The following is an 18,994-nucleotide window of genomic DNA, read 5'->3' on the forward strand; positions in this document are numbered from 1 at the left end:
CTTTTTTTTTTTATTAGAGAAGTTATAGGTTTACAGAAAAAATCATTCATAAAATAGAATTCCCATATACCACCCTATTATTAACACCTTGCATTAATGTGGTACACTTGTTGCAATTAATGAAATTACGTTTTTATAATTGTACTATTAACTAAAGTTAATACACAGATTTTAAGCTACCTTGACCCAGAAGTCATTCACATCACTTTTGCTTATTCTCACTTGCCCAGATTTAGGCATAAGGACCTAAATAACTGGAAGCCTGGGAAAGTAGGGAAAGGCAAAGATCTTTTGGTAAGCACTACCTGTCCTTGCCACATCATAGTAATGAAATTACTATGGTAGTGGTATAAGAAAAGATAAAAAGAAAAATTTAAAACCTTAAAGACAGACTTACATAAATATGGAAAGAAAGTTGATACCACAAGACAATAGAGAAAAGATGGAATGTTTAGTTTATGGCATTAGGAAGTCCCGTATGTTTAGAAAATTTTAAACATTGCTCTAAATAATTCATGGATAAAAAACAAACCATAATAGAAATTGTAAATGCTAAGGACTGAATAATAATGAAAATACTAAACATCAAAAATTGTAGCATTCGGTGAATACTATTTGAAAAAAAAGAAAACTAGATCCCTGTCTAACACCAAATAAAAATCTGGACTCCAGAGGATGAAAGACCTATATATAAAAAGTAAAATTATAAAGTTAATAGATGATAATATAGGGGAATAACTTTGTGCCCTAGAAGTGAGGAATGACTTTTAACAAAACTCCAGTAGTACATACCAAAAAGCAAAAAGATTAGTGAACTTGACCACAGAAAAAAATAAGGATTTATATTCAATAAAGGATGCACCATAGATGAAGTTAATAGATCACAGAGAAAAGATATTTGCAGTATTTTAAATTACCAAAGATTTCATATCTAGAATATGCAAAGTCCTCCTACAAATCTGACAGAAAAAGACAGGAAGGTCACCCAAAATTGGCAAAATATCTGAAAATTATACTTAGAGAAGATGAAGACCAAAAACCTTAGAAAATCATAAAGACATGTTAAAATTTATTATTAATCAAGAAATTGTTCATTAAAGTATAATTATAAATCCATTTACATGTATTTGGCTAGCAACAATTATAAAGCTGGGATATGACGATTGTAGTGAGAGTTGGAGCTATAGGAACCTTAATGTAGTTTCTTAGAGTGTAGACTGGAACTGTTATCAGAAAGTTAATATGACACTGCTTAGTTGTGAATTAATTATACATATGCCCTCTGTCCCAACAATTCCACTTCTTTTGTATATATTTGGAGCACTTCTCATGTAGGCACATAAGGGGACCTGTTTGTCACAGTGTTTGAAGGAGTTGGAGGCAATCTAGATACCATTTCTAGGAAAACAGAAGTAAATTAAAGTGGATGAACACTGTAGTATATTATGCAACTGTGAGAAGCTACAGACTAGATGTATTCAGACAGACATAGGTGGATCTTTTAAAAAGTAGTGATGAGAGGGGAAAAATCAGAATTAGGTCCACAGCAACATACCACTTATTACATTAAAAATTCCACACACACAACATAACTTAAGTATTTGAAAAACTCAGGCAAATGAAAATATACACATCAAATATATTAGAATGGTTGTCTCTGGGGAGGCGGGTGAAAGTGAACAGCACAGAAGAAAAGAATGAAAGAAAGCAAATGAATGAATAAAGAAATTAGGAAAGAGTTTTTACTAGACCAATGCAGATAATACACTATCAGATGAGGAATATTGTTAGTATATTTCACATCTCCTTAAGTCCAAAAAAAAAGGGAAGAAAAGAAATCAACTAATGATGTAGTAGCATAAAAAGCTAAACGTTTGTAACAAAAGACCCAAAAATAAAAACAAAGAAGTTTACTTCTCACTCACAAGAGGCTGAAGCTAATGTTCCAGATCACCAGGGAGACTGCTGGGTTCTTCCGTCATGTAGCTCCACCCTCCTCTGGGTAGTGCTCAGAGTCCTCTTCATTTAGCAAATGGATAGGAAAAGAGACAGCACAGGTAAGACTCGGGAAAGTTTTGTGAGGGAATGTCTGGAATTATTATAGGTCACGTCTGCCACAATCCATTGAGCAGAACTCAGTCTCATGATCATACCAAATTGTAAGGGGTGTAGACCACTGCAGTCTCACTAGGTTCCCTGCAGGAAGCTGGAAACATAGACACTGGGAAGCACTAGCGGCCTCTGACATAACGTGCAAGAGCTTTGTCGAGGAAAATGTACAATGCTATCGAAAGACATTAATCATCCAGGATGCTGCTCTCGGTGCCTGCCTTTCCTGACTCTGGACAATATTTTCCAAATGTTCTCAACCTCACTGGCACATTCCTCAAGGTTAGCCTGATCCCCAGGCCCCTCCCTCCACCCCCAATGCCCATTGCCAATTACGTCCTCTGTTTCCCTGTAACCATGTCCATCAGCCAAGATGTGAAGGGGAGGAAGGAATTAAGGGAAGAGATTGGGCAAAATGTCAAGAATGGAGTCAGGGAGTGAACATGAGATTTGTACTTACTTCCTCATATTTTCTGATACTATTGCAGCTTTAAAAAGTAAACATCAGCAGTGAAGATATTTTCACTGAGAAATTAACAAGGAATCAATTTGGAAACAAAATCTATCACAAAAAGATATCCAGCTTAAGAAGGAGGCCTCAATTGATGCAAGTGCCTTAGTCCAATTAACTTTTTTAATTTATTGTTTTTTCTACATAAGAAATATATCTAAACATGATAAGGTATTTGATAAGTTTTTAGACTGAATCTTTCTAAACAAAGAGATTTAACTCTCAGTAAAGGAAAGGGCTGTGAGACGGAGGCAGCTGAGGGTCACAGGAATGCAGAGATGATGGAACCTTGCCATGTCAAGCGGTGGGGAAGGTGCTGCCCCACCACCTCTCCCATATTCTGGGGGCCCTCATTCCTTGCATTCAGGGACCTAACTCTATTGCTCAATCCAAAAATATACAGACAAGTGACCAAAGTAGTGACCTGAATAAAACACCTTAGGCTTCTTCCCTCTGACCCTTCCTCCCCTAAATTTCCACAGACATAACTCAGTTCCTCCATAGATGGGAGCGCTGTTCCAAACACTGGGAACCAGTACAGGATCCCTTTTAGACCCCTGCAGCTGTGGATTTCCAAGAAGCCTTGAGAAGTGATTGCCAGGGGAGAGTCCCCAGGACTGCTTGTTTTCTTCCCTTATTCATGGTATGGGGGTGGAAGCCTTTTTGGATTCTGTCTGCTGCCTCTCATCAGACTTAGAAGATGCAGCCTACTAGGTCTCTCATTCTCGAACTATACATCTCCAGGGCCCCAGGAGGAACCTAATTTTGCTGCAAGATTGCTGCCTGCCTATCTACCTCCTTTTGGTTTCCCTCTCAGCCACTTAGGCAAGTGTCCAAGGAATTCTCACCCACTCACCATATTGATTAACCTAGACCCTGTGTTCTCACGTAGCCAAGTCTATGAATCCCTGGAAATTGTACACAAGGTTGTGTTTTGGGGCTAAAGGGAGGGTGTATATGGATTTCTCAGGAGGCAGAGACCATAGGTATCAACATGTACTTAGTGGAAAGTATTACCCAAATAATGTGAAAGGAAGTTTATGTTTATAATTGGTTGAAAATAAGATGATCTTAATTTTTTGATAATGAAATGAATAGCCACTGCAAAAATATCCAAACAATCCAGAAAGGTATTCATTTATTCATTTAATAAATCTTTGTTGAGTGCTTATGCAAGGCACTGAGAGTACAATGATGAGAAAAACAGACCAGATATTTGCATTTGTGAAGTTCACAGTCTAGTGGGGGATATATATTAATCAAATAATCACATAAATACATGTATCATATATGTATATTCCATATAACTACAAAGAAGGAATGGAACACAAAGACTGCAAGAGTATATAACAGAATATCAAGATATACTCTGAAGGAGTAGAGAGGAGACAGGGAACACTTCTCTGAGGAAGTGAAATTTGAGCTGAAATAAGGAAAATTTTAGTTAACTATGCAAAGAGGATGATATAAATGTCTTATAATCTCACATTCTACAGAATGCCATGGTTAATACATTTTTGTATATACTTCCAGCTGTTTTAGTATGGATAAGCAAACGTGTGTGTGTATATAGGTGTGCATTTATGTGCAGGTGGAGTAAATCTCAGTACAGAAACTCAAGGGTTTAAGACATCTACATTTTATATCAATACTTTTTTCCATTTTTCCTCCAATTCCACAGGGGTGGCAGAAGCAGAATCAATTCAATATCTACTGTTTTCTTTATGGTTGTGTCTAAGTTCAAGGATGTTAGAAAGTGTCTCAGAGTTGTTGTAAGGAAGGGATTCATGTGGTCCTAATGTCAGTGTTCTAAATGATTCTCCACTCTCATTCCTTCTTCATGCTCCCTCCAGATATGATGGTTCTCTGTTTTGCTTCTGTGTCATCCTTGGAGATCAAGACTTTCTCTGCTGTGTCCTTGCCATTGCTATATTGGGATTTGGAAAGTTGGTAAGATCTATACTAGCTTTCTGGAAGCAGTATAAAGCAGTTATCATGCAGCTGTCTCTAAAGAGGCATGACACAAGTCACCTAAGCAGTACAATCCAACAAACCTATCCGAAGAACTTCCAGTTAATAGTGGATAGAATTGACTTGAAATGTTTCCTTCCCACTTCAGACTCAGAGATGATACAATACGTACCCTCCCTAAAAATAGTAGTATAGCCAAACTCATAGTCATGAAGTGGAAATCCCTAACAAAAACAAAAGCAAAAAGGGCCCTAACATGATTAAAGATGGATAAATGGATATTGACTTAAAGGGCTGGGGATCAGGGTTTTAATGACACGTAGCCACAAGAGAAAATGCCTCTAGGCAGTGGAAGACGGGAAGCACTGAGCACCTTTCTAAATCCAAGCCCCATAGAAGTGCAACCAGTATATGAAAAGATGACTAGCATGATATTTCCATGTGTTTAGGTTTTGGGAAGCCCCCAAATCAGAAAGTCCTTCCACAAAACTTTCTTGAAGCAAGGAATGGAGGAAAGGAAAAGAAGGAAACTCCGTGGGAGGGAAAAACAAGAACATATGCTTATACATAAAACATTATCTTCTGTCACATATACACACATGTAGACGTGTGTGTATTTCTAGCTTCCAGTACAATATTAAATCTTTATTCTAACAAAAAGTAAGAAATCTTCTTCAAGGAAAAGAGGAAATGGCACTCTCCAGGATATCAATCAAAGAATATATGGAAATGCTTAAAAGCTTTCTATGTCTGTTACCCCACCCTTCTGTAAATCATTGTTTACTTTCTTCTTTCTAACTATTCAAGTTTTCCTTGGGAACAATAAGCAGGATGAACCAACTGGGAAATGGTATCAGCTGCTGGTCGTACTGCAGTCCCGACCCAGCTTACCTGTTTGCACCCTGCTCTTTTCCTAGACACTAAATCCTGAGCACAGCTCTTTTAAGCTACAACTAAGGTCATCAATGGATAATAATGGTAGCTGAAGCTTTGTTCTAGTTATGTGAAAGATAAGAAACCTGGAAAGGGATGGGGGAGACGCAGTGAGAAAACAGTATTATAGGTAGCAGTCTAGAGATACTTTTTAAAAACCTTTACTCTACCACTAGGTAATCTAATTAGGTTAGGAAATCTACCTAATCTATTTAAGTAGGCATTTCTAAGTACGTCTAGAAACAGCATATGAAGCAAAGAGTTGTGAAGTGAAGAATAAATACGGAATTATGAAACTGATTTCAATCAAATCCCCAATTCTGTTCCAAGGGCTATCTCCCAGAAGATGGTCCTTGGAGTTTTCCATTCTCCAAAATTCTCCATTCCCTTGCATTACTTCCATTTTTTGCGCATTTCAAAATTTATACATTATGTCCCACTGAAATTGAGCTTTCGGAGGAATCAGATATCATATCTAGTAATTTAAAAGAAAGCAACTAAATCAAGGAAAAATAATTTCTGAAGTGGAAAAGCATAATTTTCTAACTTAAAAATTCAGTCAAATTAAATGAAAGACAGAATGGACACAGTTGAGATTGAATAAGCAGCAAACAGGTTCAAGTGGAATTATTTTTTTAATGAATATGATGAAGGAAAAGATAAAACACAGCAACTTGGAGGACAGGCCCAAAAGGTGCAACATATTAATGTATTTTTAGAGAGAGAAAAATAAAGATAGAGGAGAAGTGATAAGAAATAAATAATGATGGAATTTCCCCTAATATAATAAAGTCTTATAGCTATAGCTAAAGGGTACATCCCCCAAATTCTTGACAGGATGAATGAAAAATTTCAATAACTAGAAATTTTCCAATGTTAGAGAATATCAAACACTTCCATACAAAAGGACAAATTACATAAAAATGGGAAAAAACAAACTTGTAGATTATTTTCACTTGCCATCCTGGAAGCTAAGAGATAGGAGAATAACACCTATACACTACTAAGAGAAGAGCAGTAACTTCACATCCTGTATCTGTTCAAGGTATTGTTCATAAATCAAGGTGAAGTAAGATATACTCAAACGTGAAAAATTCAGGGAGAATACAATTCATGTTTAAATAATTACAGATAGCTTTTATTGAGCACTTACTACATGCACATACTGCTTTAAATGTCTTATTTAACCCTCTCGACAACCTTATAAGATTGATACTATTCGTATGCTCATTTTACACATGAAGAAATTGAGGTACAAAAGGGTTAATAACTAATGCAAGAACACAGCTTTTAAATAGCTTTTAACTCCATCACTATCTTTTCTGAGACCACAAATTTAAACACTATGTATTAAGTGCTTTGTGTAAACTTTCTTAAAGGTTTCCTATTGCTGGGGTCAGGGAGTACTGCAAAAATAAGGTGTCTCAGTGGGAAGTGTAAGTATCTTGTTTGGATTCAACAGTAAAGCAATATTATGTGACTTTGAGTGTTAGCACCCATAGAATGAAGGTACAAAAAAGGCATAGGACATTGTTTTAGTTTCCTAGGCTGCTCAAAGCAGATATCATGAAATGGGTGGGCTTAAACAGTGGGAACTTCTTGGCTTACAGTTTGAGGCCAAGAAAATGTCCATATCAAGGCATCATCAAGCAGACGTTTTCTTCCGTAAGATCAGCTGCTGGTAATCCTTGGTTCCTCTGCCACAGGCCAAGGTACATGGTGGCATCTGCTGGTCTCTTCCTTCTCTCCTGAGTTTCATTGTTTTCAGCTTTTTTGCTTCCATGGTATTCTCTCTTTCTCTGTTTCTCTCTCTCTTTTTCTCCCCTCACCCTTTCTCTCCATCTGTTTATAAAGGACTCCAGTAAGAAGATTATGACCCATGCTGAATGCAGTGGGTCATACCTCAACTGAAGCGCCTCCTCAAAAGGTCCTACTTCCAACGTGTCCAGACCCACAGGAGTGGGTTGAATTTTTAATGAATTTTACAAAGCTAATGAACCTAGGACAAAAACCTGTCACAGACAGTACATGAAAAGATAGTTGTAAACAAATCTCAACAATAAATATAAAATTCAAAATAAAATATTAACCATTTAGAAACCTATTAATGAATAAAAACCAGAAATATGCAAGAAAAAATATATGTACCTAGACCTGACAGAGATTGATTCACAAAGGTAGAAATGGTCAATTATCAGGAATGCTATCAACATAACTGATTATATCAGAAAATTTAAGAAGAAACAGTATATGATTCCGTCAATTGTTGTGGAAAAGCCATTAGAAAAAAATATTAGCAGTTATTCCTAATGAATACCAGCAGGAGCAGAAAGAAATAATCCAAATACTGAAAGGACTTTTTTACCAAAAATCAACAGCAATCCTCATTCTAACACTGAAATGCCAAAGCCATTTATACTAAAACCAGAAACACATTAGAGTTTCCCACAGTCTCCATTTTTTATTTAGAAGCATTTTTGGTTATAGCTATTGCAATAAGATAAGAAAACAAATAGCACAAAATTGGGAAAATATTAAAATAATTTCTATTCATAACTGATATGACTTTATCTGTCTAGAACAAAAGGGACTATTTATTTAAAAATGAAATCAATAAGAAAATTAAGAGTGGTGGTGGACAATAAGACAAATACAGAAAAAAATCAACAGCTTTCTACTATTTGAGCAAGTTTGTAGGGAGTATCCTACAGTAGACTCCATGTCCTAACATTATTCTTTAATTTCTTTGGTCTAAAAAGACATATATTACTGGCAAAAAAAAAAGGTATCATCTATCTATCAAGCTAGTCCATAGAATGGTTTAATCAATTGCTGGTTCAAAAATTATTTCAGTCTTAATATTCTTCTGATATGATTTTCATCTTTTCCCTTATATTATTTTCCCTATTTATATCCCAGTATGTTTTATAAATTTAAAGTTATATCTCACCAACTTCTTAGACAAGAATATTACTTTGTCCACCAAAATGTCTTAATTCATATTGCTCCTTAGTCCTCTCGATATGATAGTTCATTCCATAATTCAGACAACAATTTCTTATTTTGGATTTTAAGGCACAAGTAACAATATATACATAACTCTCCTACTTGGAAGACTGCCTGGATTAGTCAGAAAATTTGCAAACTCTTAAATATTATGATTAGCTTATGTATTGTCATGTGCCACAACATTAAGATTGCTCTGAGTGAAATGATGTCACACTCAGGCCAGCTTTTAGACTACCTTTGACAACTAAGAAAAAAGTTGTCAAAGAAAAAAAAACTAAAGAGTTTCCATGGCCCAAGTACATTGTATCTTATTTTCTTGGTGTTTTAAATGCCTTCATAATAGACCCATAACAATTAATTACTAGTATCACCACCCAATACTATTAATTCTATTCTCAATAAAACAGATTCTATGTTGCAGGGCCTCACCAACAGTGCTCAGTGCATAATTCAAAGAAATCAAACAGAGCAATAATGTTTCCATTTACAGATGATAACATTTTGTAAATAACCTATGACTAATAGTGTATGAAAAGTCCTGCCAAAAAATGGAGGAAAGGATGGCATATTCAATGCTTAAAGTTGAGTGAAATAACTAATATCTCTACTTACTACCACATGCAGAAGGATATATCAGTGGGATTAAAAAGGAAAACACACACATGCAACCATTTTTTTTATTTGAAAAAATGTATATGAAACTCCTTTAAAACTTTGGGTTCAGGAAAGATCTGCCTAAGCATGACCCAAAACCTAGGTGACCTAAAGGGAAAGGTTGAGGGATATGACTTCCTAAAAATGCAGATCAATTACAGAGAAAGACACCATGAGCAAAGTTAAATAAGTTAAAAAATAAAACAAAAAATATTTTTAAAAGTTATGAGATAAGATATGCATTGAAAGATATCCCTGTTATAATGCTAAGTGAAAAAAAGTTACAGAATAGTAGAATATGTGGACTATGAGCTCAGTTTCTGTTAGAAATATGAGTATGAATATCTATACATAGAAAGCAGACTGTTAACTGTAGGTAATTGTTAAGATGGGCAGGAAGAGGGCACTTTTTTGTTACTTTATACATTTATCTGTTTAATTTCTAACAAGTATGAGTTACCTTTGTGGTTTAAGAAACCACGATTAAAATAAAGTTCACTGCTAAAAATAACCATTCAGAGTGCTGGTAACCTCCAAACATGTCCTTTCTAAGTCAAAACAAATATATCTAGGATTTCTCCTATACATAGTTATAAAACTAGTTGAAAAATAATTTCATGATCTTAGTAATACCATAGAATTTCCCCAATAATTATAAGACATATCCACCCAAACAAGTGTAATTGCATGTGTGTGTTATATATTGACATTCACAAGCTATAATTATTCATAACATGAAGGTTTATCTTTATAGCAAAAGAACCTTACCCAGAATTTATTAAATTTTCAGATGTGACAAGGTACAGTTTAACACTCACAATTTTTGGTTGTAGATTGAACAGACTGACTTAACAAGAGGCGATGATTTTTTTGATGATGATAAATGATAACTGCAGAGTCTCCAAGTCAGTTTAAGTGAATTTAAGATTTATAAAATATTTTAAATTTTGGTTTCTTTATTTGGTCTTCTCTACATTCCATCTTTTCTATTATCAAAAAGAGAATCCATAACTATGGAAGATTGTAAAAAATTAAAAGCTTTTTTTTGGTGGATCGATTTCATTAGCTCTGTATTTTAATTGTAACTTATTGAAACAATGCCACAAATGTTAGCATGAACATACTTATGTCCCATTTTGGTCAACAGAGGACGGAAAATTATAAAAAAAAATAACTAGGTAAGTAGCTTACACTGATTTATTGAGCACTAAATAAATGACCTCCTGATGTTAATTTGGTTTCTGATGTAACTGGTCTTAAGGAGAGAATGTTCTGAGGGGTAAACACTAAAAATCTGGTCTGCTTGATAACTATATTTCTACAATAGCATAAAGTATCATTCTGTTTTTTATTTTCCAAAAGAAGTTTCACCCCATTTAATAATGTGCATTGTATTCTGTGAACTTGGAATAGATCAATACAGGCAGAGGCTCTGTGCCCAAACAAAGATGCTTGTATTAAGCCTATCCCTTCATGTTTTAAAATGAAAATAGTTGGCAGGGCCAGAGCTATGCTAATTTCACTCTTAGTGGTCGGATGAATTACATTTTTTTTGTATGCTGCATGGCAAGGGTCACATTTCATTATTTTTCCATGTGACTATCCCCTTATTGCAGCACCATTTTTTGAATTTTTGTTTGGTTGATTTTTTGTTTGTTTGCTTGTTTGTTTGTATGAGAAGTACATGGGCCAGGAATTGAGCCTGGGGCTCCTGTATGGCAGGCGAGAATTTTACAACTGAACTACCCTTGCACCCTTTGGCTGAATTACATTTACATGAACCTGTCAGGGTAAATAAAGTTACCCTCCAATAAGCCTTCCTTCCCTCCTCCCCCAGTATGTATTCCCAAACACACATATGGCCAATGGAGAGGATCAAGTATGGAGATACATGACTCTGAAAAGTAAATATCAGTTATCCTGCTTAACACCGCACCCTCAGGGCAGGGCAAACCGGGGAACCTTATCTTATTTTTCTGTGCTCCAGGATGAGACAGCTCTGGTTTAAAGGCAACAAAAGCCACAGCTTAAACAGAGAAAACCATCAGCCTGGGATGTGATATAAAAATAATGTACACAGTACACACTGAAGATAATCACAATCATCATAAGAAAAGTCATTCTCAAGGGAACTTAACAAAGAATGAACCAAACACAGCCATAAACATAACATTTGCCTGAACCACATCAATTTGCTAAACTTACTCCTGGAACATTTTTTAAAATTTTGCAACAAGTAGACAAAATACAAATTAAGAACAGAAAACTACTTTCCCGAGCCTTGAAATACCATGCTTTGGGTGACAATCTATAAGAGAACTGAACTCCATCTTTATAAAAGGACCCTTGAACAAATATGGACTGGGATAGACCTTCTTAGACTCCTCAAACCATTAGGTGAGTACAAAACCAAAGAGCAGGGTATCCTCCAAGTTCCCAATTTTCTCAGTTGCCTCATCTCTGCCCCCATAAGCAGGTCCACAATCCTAGAACTGCACCCTTCCCAAAATCATTGAGAGCGGTAACCTCCAACGTGAAAATATTGGGACATCGGCATGTGATCTGAACCTGTGGCCTGCATGGACCAAGCTTTCACACAACCGTCTCACACAGCACTTTCTCCAGGTCCAGAGTATTCAGTACTAAAACATATCAGTGTGGGACATCAAAAGTGCATCCAGTGTAGGTAGAGTTGTGCCAAATTAAGACTAGCTCCTTCTCAATGTCTGTTCAACAAGGGTTCCATAAACTATTGGTATGCAGTAGCACCCAGGGCCACTTCATTACAACAGCAACGAAAATTATTATTCTGCATTCAATGCCCTCTGGTGCATGGGATAGTGTCACAGGAATGTCTAGGGGTGCATGTGGTGTCATGGGATTTCAGCACTCTGAAAGACACAAATGCACAAGGAGAGTAGTAGGGTCAGCATCAGCCCTAAAGACTAGCACCAATTATCTCCCAGAAAGAGGAATTAAAGATAGAAGTGCTGGGAAGTGCGGAAAGAAAAATGGGAAGGGACAAGGGGAGGATAAAAGAGAACTACAAGAGCCAATGGGCACTGGTCAGGCCTGAGCCCTGCTTCACTGTGGTTTATTACTGGGAAGTTAACCTCATATTTACCCCAGGTATAAAAGTCACTCAGTACCGTAAGTTAAACATGCCTTGAACTGAAAATTGTTTAGATGTTCAAGCTGCATATCTGGGTCTGAGGCCAAGTTTGCACTCATTGACTCTATTTTCTTAGGTACCTCCAATAATGTTATTTTTGTGAGGAGAAAAATAAGAAAAAAATAAATCGTGCTCTGAAAATTTTTCTACTCTATAACCCAATTTTGTGTAAAGAATATCTAGATATATGGATAGTGAAAATGTCTAAAATGGCAGACACTGAGTTTCAAATATGTGCTTTTCTTCACAACTGTCACAGGCCCTTACACAGTTCTATTTGCAGTCCTCCATTTTCTCACTCTACACTCTCTCGATGGAGTCACATCCACTCCCATGTCCTCAATTATCATTCATTTTCTGAAGGCTCCCAAATCCATATTTGCAGCCCAGTCCTCTCCTCTGAGCTCCAGATCAGTACATGCAAATAATAGGATGGCCACATCTGGATGCCACACAGGCACTTCAAACTCAAGTTACTTTAAAGTGGATTCATCCTCTTCCCCTTCCAAATTTGTTTCTTGTACCTAACAGGAGCAAGAAAAATTTTAGTTTCCTTTCCCTTTGCTCCACTCTTAAAATAAGTGCCATGAATCCCCACATGTGTATGATGCAGTAGGGTCACCACACCCAACAACTTTAAGCCAAGCAGTACGCGGTCCCTTTGTCTAAAACAGATTACATTAGTGTGAGTTTATGGAGACCTGAGGGTAAAACCAGTCCAGAACCGGAGAGGATTTGATTCCTTCCTTGCATCATATTAAACATGATAACATCACCTAGCCCTCCACACCAATTAGGAATATGTTGTGGAGGCTGCTAAGATCATGTCTGAGGAAACACTTTATTTTCTTAGAAAAGAATGAAAATCCTATTCCTTTGACAAATTATTTTAACAGTTGCCTTACAGGAATGATAGGACTCTACAAAGTAGTCACTTAATAAATGCTAACCTTTATTGTTGTTATTATTTATTAAATGACACTGACAAATGGTAGAATGCCCCAACAAAACAAAAGTCAACCAAAACACTATCAACTCTGCATTTTTGGGAATTAAGGATGTTCACTTTTCTTGATTAACTGTTATGTACCAAAACGTTGTGAGTATTCTACATGTATTAGCTCATTTTATACTCATGACAAGCCCGATCACCTCTCATGTATCATTTCAGAGAGGAACGTTCAATCCACCTCATTCTTAATTCAAGTATTTTTCCATTCAGTCATGCTCTATTCACTTGTTTCATTCCCTATACTTTTCTCTTCAAAAATGTCTTAAAATCAATATTCATTTTAGATTAAAATGCAGAGATAAATAAAAAGTAAAAGGGTACAAATCACTCATTAAAATTCCACCCGAAGATAAGCACTGCTACCACTTGGGTATCTATAAGTCCAGAATTTTTGTATGTCTATTTAAGCATGTGTTTCATTAATTCTTGAAGAATAGAATCATACTATAAATACTGCTACTATCCTACCTTTTTCACCTAACAATGCATGATGTATATCTTTCCCTGGTAATACATATTTCTATAAACATATTTATCATAATACACTGTGTGAACATTTCATAATTTGTTTAGCCAATCCAGTGTGCTGGACACATAGGTTGTTTTCAATTTTTACTATTTTAGAGAGTGCTGGGATGAACAGCCTTTTATATACAATCTTTGGCCATTTGTTCAATTATTTCTTTAAGATGAATAAGTCAAAGGGTATACATATTTTGAGGATTATATGTATTACTAAATGACCCTCCACAAACCTTGTGTCAGAGTAAATTCATTCCCGTCACCAGGGTTTGAAAGGGTCAACTTTGTGACACCCTTGCTGACATGGCACAGTAGGGGAGAGAGGGACTTTTATATAAGTTCCATTTTTTCTTTCTAGTAAAAAAAAACTTATTTAGTGGCTTTCAGGTTCAATGGGATGATATTCAAACAGTTCTACACAAAACGGCTTCAAAATGTTATCTGCTCCCACTCCCCATTCTCTCCAGTCTAAACAGACTGGTCTTACTGCCACAGGAGAGGAGTTCTACCTCCATGCCTTTCTTACACCATTCCCCCTCATTCCTATCTCATGGAACGCCCTTAAACACCTTACTCCATTCAAGACCCATTTTAAATGGCTGCCTTCTCTGTGAAGTTTTAGTTGACTAACTGTTACCCACAGAAACCTCTGCCTCCTCTACGCACATTTGATAATGAGCATGTGCTCAAGATATTCTCAATTATCTTTTTGTTTGTATGTTTCTTATCTCTCCAAAAAGATCATAAATAGAAGGACAAGGGTTGTTTTTTCTTTCTTCTTTCCTTTTATCTTTTTTTTCAAGCATTAACACACACCTTTATTGATGATACACAAATGAAGTCAATGCAAATGACAGAATGGAGCTGGCGTATGACTAATTGGTTCACTGTCAGTCACTTACTTATGTGGAAGGAAACAGCAAAAGTATTTCAATCTAGGCAGTGAGCTAAAAAGCAACAAACGTTTTCAGAACAAGTAGCAATATTCATTCATTCAGCTTCAACCTGAAAACCAACTTGGTTAATATTGGCATTGATGATACAATATGAATTTATTATTCAAAATTGGCAGCTGAAAGGATTCCTTTACCATATAAACAAGGTGGAGAAAAGGAATAGTTTACAATGTGTATTGCTTCTAGGCTTCAAACTCAAGATGTTATTCCTGGCTCTTTGGGAACATATGCTCTGCCAGTTTGGCCATGAATTTTCCAACTTTTACTTTCACCAAAAAATCATGGTGACTTTCTATTCCCAGAACCTTATCAGCACACACTTGAAATTCTTTTAATAAGAAAAAGAGTGAACCTTCACTGAATTGATTCTGAGTAGGTTCATTTTCTTCCCATTTAAAATTGTCACTTATATTCTCAAATATGACCAGAAGTTTAAGGATAATTTCTTTGTTCTCCTTCTTATTAAAGAGGGAACCCAGTGAAGATGGTACTTGGGCCCTGAGCAGTTTTCTAGTCATGGCTGGATTTTCAGCCAAATTCAAAAGTAATTTCAAAACCTGAAGTTTGGTTTCTTCATTTCCCGCTGAAAATAAACGAAAAAAGTCTGTAATGGAATTGGCAAGCATGTGCTGATACTCATTGGTAACAGTCATATTTGTAAGCAATCTTAGTCCAGCCAGCTGCACAGATGAGTTCAAGCGAGAAGTAATTGTGTCATCACACACTTGATTCATGTATATCTTAAGTCTGCGCTGATTTTCAGCATTCACACTCAAGTTATTTAGAACAATTAAAGCTTTCTCCTTAACTATGGGATCCCGAGTATTGAGAATCTTTGCAACAATTGGGAGGCCACCCAGATCACGAATAATATCTCTGTTAAATGCATACGCAGCATTGTTACCCAGAGCAATTAAAGCTGCTTCAAGAATATAAGGCTTTTCAGACATTTCAACCAAGCAAAGAACTTTCTGCAGCTCTTGAGGAGACAAAATAGTATCATCTGAATTGGGAGAAGCTCGTTTCTGGACAGCACGACGTGCTCGGGTGGCCCTGGCCCTTGCCCTAGCCCTAGCTCTGGTCCCAGCCTCAGTCCCAATCCGGGCCCAAGGTGGGTACCATACTATATCCTTGTTCTCATTGTTGTCATCATCATCATCAGAGCAGTCATTGTATCTGACCCCAGAACAGTCCCCAGCATCATCCACATTTCCAGAGCCACCCTCAGCCATTTTCTCCTTGTTCTGTTTTCTTCCCTGGGTCAGCTTATAAATGCAATAGCAAGCACCAGCCCCAATTACCAGTCCTGCAGTCACCCAGCCTACTTTCCTGGCGTAGCCCATGCAATCGTCCCTGACAATAGCAGGGACCAAGGAACAGAGTTGTCACTTGGGCTGGGGGCAGACGGCTGTGGGCCTGGGTGCAGGTCTGTGGAGAATGGCAGTCTTCAGCCACTTCAAGGCCACAACAGCTGAAACTAGAGGTGGACCTAGGGATGCAGGAAGGAAATGGGGTTGAAGTTTCTCTTCTCTTTGTGCTGCCCCATGCAGAGTTGCACAGAAGACAGGAGAATAGTAACTGGGAGTTTGGTGGGAATTATAAATTGTTAACAAATTCTTATATCCACCCCCTCATTTCACCCTCTCCGTACCTCCCCAGCTCATTCCCACCTCAAACCTAGACAAAGGCAATAGAGTTAAAAGACTCTGCTGGGGCCTTGTCACCCAACCACAGGCATCCCCAGGGAGTAGCACTCTTGCACTAACCTCCACAAGACTGGGCAATTCGTTCCTTCTTCCCTCCCCTGGAAGTTGCCACACCCAACAACCTTTCGGATCTGCAGAGAGACCAGAGCAGTGAGGACTAAGGGCTTGAAAAATGCCTAAGTGACTGTTCATGTGTTGCTTCCCTGATTCATGATCCCGTTGTCAGGGGTTTTCTTGTTGTTTTTCTTTAAACTCTCAGTCCCTCTAGCCCATCAAAAATATGCACATGCCTGTTTCCTCCTTCGCTTGAAATGGGAAGGATGTAAGGAAAATAAGGTAGGAGTGGGTGAGCCCATCCAAACCTCAGCTGATCTCTGTCCCCTCCCCGATTCCAGGCAGCCCCCACAGGCACACCGACCTCTACAGCTCCGGGGAAACTTCCTCCCTGCTTCAAGTGGTGCCACCTGCTACAGCAAACCTGCAGGATGACAGATTGAAAACATGGAGACTAACTCTGGATGAGAGAGAATTGTGAACAAACTATCTGATAGATATCTCTCCTGTCATCCTTTTCCTCCCCTCAACGCAGCCATTTCGCCACATTTGGGGGAATGTGAGAAACGCACTCAGACTCAGAGGAGAACCTAAATTATTACATCTCTGTTTTCTCCCCACTTCCACTCCCGCCCCTCCTGGGGTGCCCAGATGGTCTTACCCTCAAATCGACCTTCACCGATAGGGTTTAATTTCCTTCCTCTTCTCTTGCCTGGCGTCATACAGCAACCTACAGAAAGACTGGCCACCCAGGAAAGGCTCGTACCCACTAGACCCAGACCACAGTCAAGAAGATACAGCCAAAAGCAGAAGGATGGGAAACAGCTGCTACTGAGCTTTTGGTGGACAGACCAGTTCCCAGAACACGAAAACTTACCTAATTCCGAGGCTCGGTTTTTAAAGGTTTCCCATCTTTGTTAACCCTCTTGAGGTTCCACTGACACACTCGTTGCACCTCATCTCCCTCCCCATTCCCGACCTTTCCCCTCCAGCACCGACTTGGTGAACTGGGGAGCCAACACCCAGGCCACAGCTCCCTTTCCGGATTGTGGGCCTCAGATCCCAACATATTCCCACCTCCCGGTCTCTAGGCTCCTCCCCAAACACTCCCTGCTCACCGTTTCGCAGCAATGAAATAGGCTGCAGGCAGGACTTAAGTCTTGGAAAGCCGGCGGCGAATGGGAGAGACCGATGGAGGCGCCCCAGGACTCGCGACGGTCTCCGCCCTGCGTCTTCTACCACCTCCACCTTATGGAATTTCTCAGGCACTGACCTGCAGGGATCCGGGACGATTTCCTTCTCCTCCTCCTCCTTCTTCCCTCTGCCGCAGGCCCACCCGTCCTCAAGGCAATTGGGAGCTGGTACTCGGACGGACGGGAACAACGACTAGGACAAGAAGGACTTCTGCACACGTCAGCTCTTGATCACGTGATATCTACGTCATCCACTAACTCGGGTCCCCAATTTCCCCTCCCACCAGCAGTGCGGCAGAAGAGGGCCCGCCCCCATCCATTCCCTCCCCCATACCCGGCCTTGTCACTCTTTTCTCTTCATAATCCCATCTCTCTGTGGTTGTATCTGCCCTCCTCTGATTACCAGAAAGGGACAGCATCTTGCCCTGGGTGTACTGGCCACTTGAACTTTTTTGAAAAATTGCCTTTTCCTTCCCTAAGCTCTTGGGATAGCAGCCTTTCCCTCCACCCCCTCTCCTTGCTATTAATGTCTACCATTTCCTCTGAAATCTACTCCTAGATCTGACATGAACAAGTCATCAAAAAGGAGGCCTGGAGTGAGAGTTTGGTTTTTACCTTCTTAATGTAGTTTTGTTGTTTTGTTTTTGCTCTGACCCCTCCCCCTTCCCAACCTGCATTCTTTTTATGAGAAAAAATACCATAAATCTATTTTCATTTGGGTAACAAAAATGAGGAGGTGGAAGATTGATCTTAAGTGCTATCAAGCCTCTAAAAATCCCACATTCCCACACTTCACTCGAAGCAGTCTTAATGTTTTCTGGGTCCTGGCACATAATACAACCCTGAAAGGGCTAATCAGTGTGCCCCCAAATTTGTAAATCTTTTGGCTAAGGTCAGTCTTCTAAATAAGATAGCTATAGACTTCCACCTGCATCTTTTAACAAACAAGAAGCATTGAGCCCTCAAAACCCAGTAAAACAGAAAAGATTGAGTAGAAATTATAACTACTTGGTTGGTATCTGTAAGATAAAAAGTCATGCGACTGACAAAATTAGTGACATAAAAAGAATATTACAAAATGTGTCTGGGTACAAACAGCTAATATCATCTGTAAATGAACTAGGGATTAGTGGAACATTGAGAACAAGACAAAATTGGCTAAACTCTGCCCGTAGTGATTACTTTGAAACCA

The 18,994-nt window shown here is 38.3% G+C and overlaps 1 protein-coding gene across 5 annotated transcripts; it reads right to left on the reverse strand.

Moving 5' to 3' along the window:
* Nucleotides 1–14,655: 14,655 nt before the first annotated feature.
* On the reverse strand, nt 14,656–18,051 carry ARMCX3 (armadillo repeat containing X-linked 3). Of its 5 annotated transcripts, none has more exons than XM_077145668.1 (5): nt 17,883–18,051; nt 17,271–17,350; nt 16,974–17,033; nt 16,616–16,686; nt 14,656–16,338 (listed from the first exon to the last, which is right to left on the reverse strand). In XM_077145668.1, exon 5 carries the CDS (start codon nt 16,190–16,192, stop codon nt 15,053–15,055), a length of 1,140 nt encoding a protein of 379 aa, XP_077001783.1. In that variant the 5' UTR covers nt 16,193–16,338; nt 16,616–16,686; nt 16,974–17,033; nt 17,271–17,350; nt 17,883–18,051; the 3' UTR covers nt 14,656–15,052. The 5 variants fall into 5 exon arrangements, with proteins under 5 accessions (XP_077001783.1, XP_077001784.1, XP_077001785.1 ...); XM_077145669.1 differs by having other exon boundaries at nt 17,728–18,051; XM_077145670.1 differs by lacking the exon at nt 17,883–18,051 and adding an exon at nt 17,487–17,706.
* Nucleotides 18,052–18,994: the final 943 nt, after the last annotated feature.

This window comes from Tamandua tetradactyla, chromosome X (assembly GCF_023851605.1).
Source record: "Tamandua tetradactyla isolate mTamTet1 chromosome X, mTamTet1.pri, whole genome shotgun sequence".
NCBI lineage: Eukaryota > Metazoa > Chordata > Mammalia > Pilosa > Myrmecophagidae > Tamandua > Tamandua tetradactyla.

Excerpts from the sequence above, each read along its gene's own strand:
- ARMCX3 (XM_077145672.1), bottom strand. The coding sequence starts at position 16,192 with ATGGGCTACGCCAGGAAAGTAGGCTGGGTGACTGCAGGACTGGTAATT.